The 9820-nt window shown below is 39.4% G+C and overlaps 1 protein-coding gene across 1 annotated transcript in view; it reads right to left on the reverse strand.

Annotated features, from left to right (window-relative positions):
• LOC106598511 (reticulon-1-A) overlaps positions 1-2745 on the reverse strand; it is a 48307-nt gene extending 45562 nt beyond the window's left edge. The window contains exon 1 of the mRNA XM_014189566.3: positions 2282-2745. Within this exon, the coding sequence (XP_014045041.1) occupies positions 2282-2504 (223 nt within the window). The 5' untranslated portion in view covers positions 2505-2745. The remainder of the gene's footprint in view (positions 1-2281) is intronic.
• Between the last annotated feature and the right edge of the window lie 7075 nt (positions 2746-9820).

Raw genomic sequence — 9820 nt, forward strand, 5'->3', positions numbered from 1 at the left:
CACACTCACTTTTTACAGAATTCAAAATTACAATGCTTGTCTTTAATAATTTGGTCAGATATACTTGGATGTGTAGTGTCAGCGTTTTTTGCTGGCATGTCATGCCTAAATTTGCTAATCTTGCCAATGAAAATTTTATTAAAGTAGTTGGCAATATCAGTTGGTTTTGTGATGAACGAGCCATCTGCTTCAATGAATGATAGAGCTGAGTTTGCCTTTTTTTTCTAAAGGTTTCCTTTAAGGTGCTCCAAAGCTTTTTACTATCATTCTTAAGGTTATTTATCTTTGTTTCATGGTGTAGTTTCTTCTTTTTATTTAGTTTAGTCACATGATTTCTCAATTTGCAATTCGTTTGCCAATCGGATGTGCAGACAGACTTATTTGCCATTCCGTTTGCCTCATCCCTCCCAACCATACAGTTTTTCAATTCCTCATCAATCCACGGGGATTTAATAGTTTTTACCGTCATTTTCTTAAATGGGTGCATGCTTATTAGTAACTGGAATAAGCCATTTCATGAATGTGTCAAGTGCAGCATCTGGTTGCTCCTCATTACACATCATGGACCAACGAATATTCTTTAAATCAACAACATAGGAATCACTATAAAACTTATTGTATGACCTCTTATTCACTATATTAGGCACAGCCTTCGGAACTTTGGTTTTCCTAGATATGGCTACTATATTGGGATCACTACATTCGATGGGTCTGGATACTGCTTTAAAGAAAATGTCTGCAGCATTAGTAAAGATGTGATCAATAAATGTTGATGATTTCATTACTGTGCTGCCTGTAACTACCCTGGTTACAGTTTTAAGCTTTTTCTTGAGTGTTTTTTACAGAAAGATCAACTGTACTAGTTGTTCAGGCTCTGATCTTGTTGCACCTTGATTACTGTCCTGTAAAATAGTCAGGTGCATCAAAGAAAGACCCAGCAAAGCTGCAGCTGGCTCAAAACAAAGCAGCATGCCTTGTCCTTAACTGCACACATGGAACTAACAACATGCATGAAAGTCTCTCGGTTGAGGAGAAATTGACTTCTTCTCTTTTAGTCTTTTTAAGAAACATGTGTATGTTGAAAATGTCTAACCACTTGTATAATCTATTGGCATAAACGTCAAACAGAAATGCATACATAACCCACCAGACACGCCACTATGGCTATCTTCACGGTACCCAAACCAAAACCAGATGTAATACATTGCTCAGTTATGTCATTGTGGAATGCTCTGCCACCAGAGGTTACTCTGGCAAAAAGCAAGTTTAGCTTTAAAAAATAGATTTCAAAAACATATTGTATCAGAGCGCCTCTCCTCTTTCTAAAGATCATCTAATGTAACTGTACTGTATAACAATATTCATATGAATAGCGTGTAAATTGAATCTTATGATGTTCTTGTCTATAACTGTTCTGTACTTTTTCATGTATTTGTAAAAAAAAAAATGTGGACCCCAGGAAGAGTAGCTGCTGCAGGTGTAGTAGCAAATGGGGGATCCTAATAAACTAAACAAGCTTAGGCAGTGATAAGATTAGGCTGTGAGTGACACATTGTATCCCAGCCAGGCTGCCTTTATAAACAAACAATTAGGGCTATTTTTGAAATTTAGGCCTATACCAGGACCTGTTTATCTTCAGGGGAGAGCTAACATTTTCAGTTAAAAGACTGTTATGGAGTCACCTGAAAGGTATTACTGTTAGAATATCCAGAAACGTTCAGTTTAACATTTGTGATATAGCTATGCAACTATTTTTCCCAGTATGTTGTTCCAAGCTTTGATAATGTAAAACTTAAACTAAAAGGACTGTACCCTACCAATGTTTGTAGCCTAATAAATAGGCCAATGTTCTGTTGATCTGTTTCTCTGAGAGACTCATTTCAATTTTATGTAGACCTAGATTTCATAGTCGAAAATAAACACAGTTATGAATTGCATTTTATACAAATCTCTTCTATTTTGTACCCACTAATAGGAATCCGACTCCATTACCAGATTTGCACTTTCAAGCACATTTCCCAGCCAAACCATGATTCGACCTCCTAAACTTCAGACTTCGTGAGAAGGTACAGAACGCCTGGTACTCTGCGATGACGAAGGTTCCATCTCAGACTGCCTCATACTACACCCCAAAAGGCTGCCTGGGTGAGCATGTTCCGCTATGAGATGTGTAAACAGCCAAATGCAAATTACACACTACGTATATCTATAGAAATGTAAGTATAGGCTATGCATGATAATATTAATGTTATTGATAAATGTTATTGCTAAACCGTCTTACCTGTAGATGCAGTTTCCATAGCAACGGGAGGCCTTTTCCCATCGTCCTCAAATTTGTGGAATTGTTGATCCAGGTCGCTCGTCTCTTCCCTGCTTTTCGGTTTTAAATCTTCACGTAGCTCATCAAACAGAGGTGGTGTACTTCCAAATAGGCCATTTCTTTCACAATCGTCCCCAAACCATTTCCCTTCCGAACCTAGTTCGTCACCGGGCTTCGAAGACATGCTTTTAGGGAGAGGTTCAGGTTGCGCGAGAGATAACAGGCACTGAGGCACAAGCTGTAACGCGGGCTACACAATGGATATTGGGTTGATCTAAGTAATAAACAGGAAATTATGCTTTGAAAGCTGACTGGATTTACAAATGTATGCTTAAATTGATATTGCAAAATTCTTATGACTGCGCGGTCCAGTCCGAGAGCACAAGTGAGTGAGGTTGGTTTGTTTTAGTTCAGCGCTTCCATGCTGACGTCATGTCTGTGTAGCTTATGGTTGGCACTTATTTGGGGCAGTAAGCGTGACTATTATAAAAGTGTGTGAATATACCATGGAAGCCAACACAGTATATTTACATGAGTAACGCATACATAAAATACACTTTAGACCTTGAAGCTTATTGAAGCATATTTGTCAGGTTTGCTCTGAGATCATTAAATTATTAACGCAAATTGTAAAATTTTTGAACATACAACACTGTTGTATTTTTATTTTAGTTTAACGCTTACACGTTAGTAGCCTATGGATGCAAATCATTTCAGTCTTATGCAAATACCCAGGGGGACCATTTCATTTGTTCTTCATGCAAGTTTGTTCTCAAATTACTAGCCGTGTAGCGCCCTCTTGTGGGGTTTATCAAAAGTACAACAAAAAAGTTAAGATGGCACCTGAGCAAAGGGGACGCACTTGCCTGGATTCGGGTTGATGACAAAACCATGCTTGAGCATACTACAGTAGCTACATGTGCATACTGTTTATAATATAAACACACAAATTATAATTTGTTTTCATAAATATAATAGCAGCAATAACAGATGTCTGACACTAGTATGACGCTAGTTGTTGAATTGAAACCCTCAGACAACCCCCCCAGTCCCCAATACAAGCTAAGTTTAGCAATGTTCCTTACTTGAGCTACTTGACTTGGTCAACAGTTGCTTATATTTCATCACAGAAAAACATGATGAAGAGTGAAAAGCAAAGACATAATGGTGAGGAAGAGGTTATCAAAGAACAGGTATGGGGCCTCCCGAGTGGCGCAGCGGTCTAAGACACTGCACTGCATTGCCGTGCTAGAGGCGTCACTACAGACCCGGGTTCGATCCCAGGCTGTGTTGCAGGACGCAACCTTCGCCTCTCCCAAGTCCATACAGTTGCAGCGATGGGACAAGACTTTAACTACCAATTGGATATCACGAAAAAGGGGTTAAAAAATTAACTAAAAATCTAAGAACTGGTGAGTGTAATTTTGTCACAAAATGTATTGTGTATAATTTTCAGAGTTTGGCTATCGAAGACACCCTTTTTTGTAACTCATTGCAAACAGGGCATCTTATGAGAATTCACTAATGGATGGTAACAGTATCACATCCCTGGAGATGTTCTTCTCAGGTATGGTTGGTATGGTATGGTTGGACTCTCCCTTTTCCCCAGGCTGTGCCAGCTGACAGTGGTAGGCCAGAATATCAGCCACATCCAGGGCCTTGAGTCTTGTCCCCTGTTTCAGGAGCTCTGGTTGGTGGAATGGCAGCTGACAATAAGATCCAGGTTTCTCTTCATTCCTTCATGATGACATCTTGGAGATGTGTGTGTAGAGTTTAATCTAAAGACTATCTATATAGAACAGAATTATATTGTCCCTCTTTGATTTCTCGATTCAGAAAAGACTTCAAAATGTCTGCAAAATAACTAATCTAGCTATGATTTGCATTATTATCTTTAATACCAACAATTTTTGGGGGTATTTATTTTCATTATTGCAAGGCATTTCTGGATTTAAGAATTGCCATCAGCTACAGAAGCTGTACCTCTACCACAATCAGATCAGTGATATTGAGAATTTGGAGTCACTTGTCAATCTATAGGTGCTGTGGTTTAAGAATAACTTACTGAGAGGCATGGATGCTTTTCTGTGTCATGTGGTGTTTGTAAAGTACCTAATAATCTGTATAGATTGGTTTTGTTGAAATCACCCATTTTGTTGATGTCTCATCCTTTCTTCATAACTGTTTAAAGGGATTGAACACGCTTCAAAAGATGAGAGCTGAACCTAGCTGACAATAACATTGAAAAGATGGGTAGGTTGAAGGGTCCTCGCCAATGTAAACTTTACAGATTCCATTTTTGATATACTTTATAATAATAATTGTTCAATTATCTGTTAACTTTTTCACAGGATCCTAATATCAGCCATGAAAATCCTGATCCTAATATCAGCCATTGAAAATCTGAATTTATCTGGGAACAAGATTAGCTCCTTTAAGTTAAGAAGAAAAACATTCACTTATTTTCAATAATGCAAAGTAGTAATTTTGCACTTTCTCAATCTAATATTTGACTACGGCCTTTGCATATGGTCAATTACAGGCTTGCTCCTCAGTCAAATATATTGATTGCCAAATCTATAGTACATTTATATATATGTGACCGACCGGCTCAAATCAGTCTTATGTAGTAAAATTTGAAATAGTGTTTTTTACATTGGATAAAAGTAGAGGCTCAGAGCTACAAAATGGTATATCACACACTACAGTTGATGAACAATGGGAAGATAATTCTGTTATGAAAGTTGATAAACTTGTAAACTCCCTTTTGAGAAAATGTCCTCTGAATGTTTTGGTACTACTACTGGAGAGCCCTTCTTTGTCTACACCCATTCAGCGTCTTCGTTCACACCCTCTAAAGCTTTATCCCCACCCATCAATCAATCAATCAATCAATCAATCAATCAAATGTATGGATGATCCGAGCGTTCTGTACTAACAGCAGTCATGCACCCAAGCTAACTTGCTAGCTAATTCCAGACACAAATGAGATAACAGCTCACTGAACATTACTCGCCCTAGCAGAGCTGGTTGGGCTGTTATGATATTCAGAGCGTTGGTGACTGCAACTGTGCTGTCAGTTTGTCCATATAATGAATTTTCCTTGAAACCTTTATCCTAGTCGACAATGTAGAAATCAGTCACCCAACAAAGGATTGGTTATTATGTTTGATTGGCCGTCAGTCTGGATAGTTTCCTATTTTCCCAGTCTCGGATTGATTTTAAAAGATCTGTACGGTAGAGTGGCCATGCATTTTGTCTATTGAAGCCGTATTATTAAGGCAGTTCAGAAAAGATCTGCTGATTTTACCTGTTGGACAATTCATCTGAAGCTTTCCATCTTTGTCATTTTAATGTGGCATTTATCCTTTAGTAGCCTGAGTTGTAAGTATGGTTTAAAAAAGAAAGAAAAATAAGAAAGTAAAATAAGTCTTGCCCTTTCAAATAATAGAAACACTTATTTCATTCACTCAGACACTCATTTCATTGAGCTGCATGAATTGTCTATGTCAAATTTGCATGTTTTCTTTTTTTACTGTGTAATCAACAAGGTAGGGTTGAAGGAGGGGTTCCACGAAATGGTGCATGAAATTGTTTGTCTCATCCATCATTTTTTACTATTTTCTTACAACGTATTTCAAGTCAAGTATGGCTTTTAGGTGAAGGAACAGTTGGTCCTCTCTCATGAAACCTCAGATAAACCCCCTACTAACAAACAAGTGGGAATCATATCATCTCATTAATTATGTTAATGTCCATTGCATCCATTAAGGAGATGCCTTCCTCTCAGATTTACAGTGCATTCGGAACGTATTCAAACCCCTTCACTTTTTCCACATTTTGTTACGTTACAACCTTATTCTAAAATTGATTCAAATGTTTCATCAATCTACACACAATACCCCATAATGACAAAGCGAAAACTGGGTTTTAAAAACAAAAAGGCCTTATTTACATAAGTATTCTGATCCTTTACTATGAGACTTGAAATTGAGCTCAGGTTCATCCTGTTTCCATTGATCATCTTTGAGATGTTTCTACAACTTGATTGGAGTCCACCTGTGGTAAATTCAATTGATTGGACATGATTTGGAAAGGCACAAAACCTGTCTATATAAGATCCCACAGTTGACAGTGCATGTCAGAGCAGAAACCAAGCCATGAGGTCGAAAGAATTGACTGTAGAGCTCCGAGACAGGATGGTGTCGAGGCTCAGATCTAGGGATGGGTACAAACACATTTCTGCAGCATTGAAGGTCCCCAATAACACAGTAGCTTCCATCATTCTTAAATGGAAGAAGTCTGGGACCACCAAAACCACCTCCCGGCCAAACTGCGCAATTGGGGGAGAAGGGCCTTGGTCAGGGAGGTGACCAAGAACCCAATGGTCACTCTGACTGAGCTCCAGAGTTTTTCTGTGGAGATGGGAGAACCTTCTAGAAGGACAACCATCTCTGCAGCGCTCCACCAATCAGGCTTTCATGGTAGAGTGGCCAGATGGAAGTCACTCCTCAGTAAAAGGCACATGACAGCCCACATGGAGATTGCCAAAAGGCACCTAAAGGACTCAAGATTCTCCGGTCTGATGAAACCAAGATTGAACTCTTTGGCCTGAAAGCCAAGCGTCACACCTGGAGGAAACCTGGCACCATCCCGTACTGGTGGCAGCATCATGCTGTGGGGATGTTTTTCAGCTGAAGGGACTGGGAGACTAGTCAGGATCGAGGCAAATATGAATGGTGTAAAGTACAGGGAGATCCTTGATGAAAATCTGCTCCAGAGCGCTCAGGACCTCAGACTGGGGTGAAGGTTCACCTTCCAACAGGACAACGACCCTAAGCACACAGCCAAGACAATGCAGGAGTAACTTTGGGACAAGTTTCTGAATGTCCTTGAGTGGCCCAGCCAGAATTCAGACTTTAACCTGATTGAACATCTCTGGAGAGACTTGAAAATGGCTGTGCAGCGACGCTCCCCATGCAACCTGACAGAGCTTGAGAGGATCTACAGAGAAGAATGGGAAAAACTCCCAAAATAAAGGTGCACCACACTTGTAGTGTCATACTCAAGAAGACTCAAGGCTGTAATCACTGCCAAAGGTGCTTGAACAAAGTACTGAGTAAAGGGTCTGAATGCAATAAGAATATATGGAAGATAAATACACAACAGAGAGACAGAGGACGAGAGGACTATAATTAACGATCAATGGAAATATATATATTTTTTCTGTAATAGGGAATTAATTAGCAATGGGTTAGAGACATGGAATTTGTCTATATATTGAGCCTGAAATAGGGTACTTGTTATTTGGCCATTGGCCCAGTTTTATTGCAAGGAATTCTAATTGGTCAACCACAGGCTAGGGCTGGGTTATAAACTACATCCTGTCCCTTTTATTCTGGAGAGAGAATCACTGAGAGAGAATCTCTGAGGACAGGGGAGAATGACCATCTACCACCCCATATGATTTGTCCTCTTCGAATTAACCTATTTTCCTCCCCCTGATTTGCTTTGGGGTCTGTGTTATTAAAGAATGACATCAACTGCTAACAATACTTATGTAAATGTGATATTTCCATTTTTTATTTTTAATAAATGTGCAAAAAACCTTTCACAACTTCTGTGACTGTGGTCTCCAGGGCTCTGATACTCTCTACTCCTGAGAGATTACAGCATTTGTTTCATGAGTTGTCCCTGAACTCTAATGATTGGTGTATTTTTCAGGAGTTGCATTTCTTCTCATCTTTTAGTGTAATTACAGTCCAATGAACTAAACATGTATGCTATGAATAAAGGTGTTCCATTGCACACAGTACATACAGTTGAAGTCGGAAGTTCACATACACCTTAGCCAAATACATTTAAACTCAGTTTTTCACAATTCCTGACATTTAATCCTAGTAAAAAATCCCTGTTTTAGGTCAATTAGGATCACCACTTTATTTTAAGAATGTGAAATGCCAGAATAATAGTAGAGAGAATGATTTATTTCAGCTTTTATTTCTTTCATCACATTCCCAGTGGGTCAGAAGTTTACATACACTCAATTAGTATTTGGTAGCATTGCCTTTAAATTGTTTAACTTGGGTCAAATGTTTAGAGTAGCCTTCCACAAGCTTACCACAATAAGTTGGGTGAATTTTGGCCCATTCCTCCTGACAGAGCTGGTGTAACCGAGTCAGGTTTGAAGGCCTCCTTGCTCACACACACTTTTTCAGTTCTGCCCACATATTTTCTATGGGATTGAGGTCAGGGCTTTGTGATGGCCACTCCAATACCTTGACTTTGTTGTCCTTAAGCCATTTTGCCACAACTTTGGAAGTATGCTTGGGGTCATTGTCCATTTGGAAGACCCATTTGCAACCAAGCTTTAAATTCCTGACTGATGTCTTGAGATGTTGCTTCAATATAGCCACATAATTTCCCTTCCTCATGATGCCATCTATTTTGTGAAGTGCACCAGTCCCTCCTGCAGCAAAGCACCCCCACAACATGATGCTACCACCCCGGGCATTCACGTTTGGGATGGTGTTCTTCAGCTTGCAAGCCTCCCCCTTTTTCCTCCAAACATAATGATGGTCATTATGGCCAAACAGTTCTATTTTAGTTTCATCAGACCAGAGGACATTTCTGAAAAAAGTACGATCTTTGTCCCCATGTGCAGTTGTAAACCGTAGTCTGGCTATTTTTATAGCGGTTTTGGAGCAGTGGCTTCTTCCTTGCTGAGCGACCTTTCAGGATATGTCGATATAGGACTCGTTTTACTGTGGATATAGATACTTTTGTACCCGTTTCCTCCAGCATCTTCACAAGGTCCTTTGCTGTTGTTCTGGGATTGATTTGCACTTTTCGCGCCAAAGTACGTTCATCTCTAGGAGACAGAACGCGTTTCCTTCCTGAGCGGTATGATGGCTGCGTGGTCCCATGGTGTTTATACTTGCGTACTATTGTTTGTACAGATGAACGTGGTACCTTCAGGCATTTGGAAATTGCTCCCAAGGATGAACCAGACTCGTGGAGGTCTACAATTCTTTTTTCCTGAAGTCTTGGCTGATATCTTTTGATTTTCCCATGACATGCAAAGAGGCACTGAGTTTGAAGGTAGGCCTTGAAATACATCCACAAGTGCAACTCCAATTAACTCAAATGATGTCAATTAGCCTATCAGAACCTTCTAAAGCCATGACATCATTTTCTGGAATTTTCCAAGCTGTTTAAAGGCACAGTCAACTTAGTGTACGTACATTTCTGACCCACTGGAATTGTGATACAGTGAATTATAAGTGAAATAATCTGTCTGTAAACAATTGTTGGAAAGATTTATTGTGTCATGCACAAAGTAGATGTCCTAACCAACTTGCCAAAACTATAGTTTGTTTACAAGAAATTGGTGGAGTGGTTGAAAAATGAGTTTTAATGACTCCAAACTAAGTGTATGTAAACTTCTGACTTCAACTGTAGTAACATCTGTTCCTTTCAGTCCATGATGATGAAGAAGAA

This window comes from Salmo salar, chromosome 01, assembly GCF_965601325.2.
Source record: "Salmo salar chromosome 01, fSalSal1, whole genome shotgun sequence".
Lineage (NCBI taxonomy): Eukaryota > Metazoa > Chordata > Actinopteri > Salmoniformes > Salmonidae > Salmo > Salmo salar.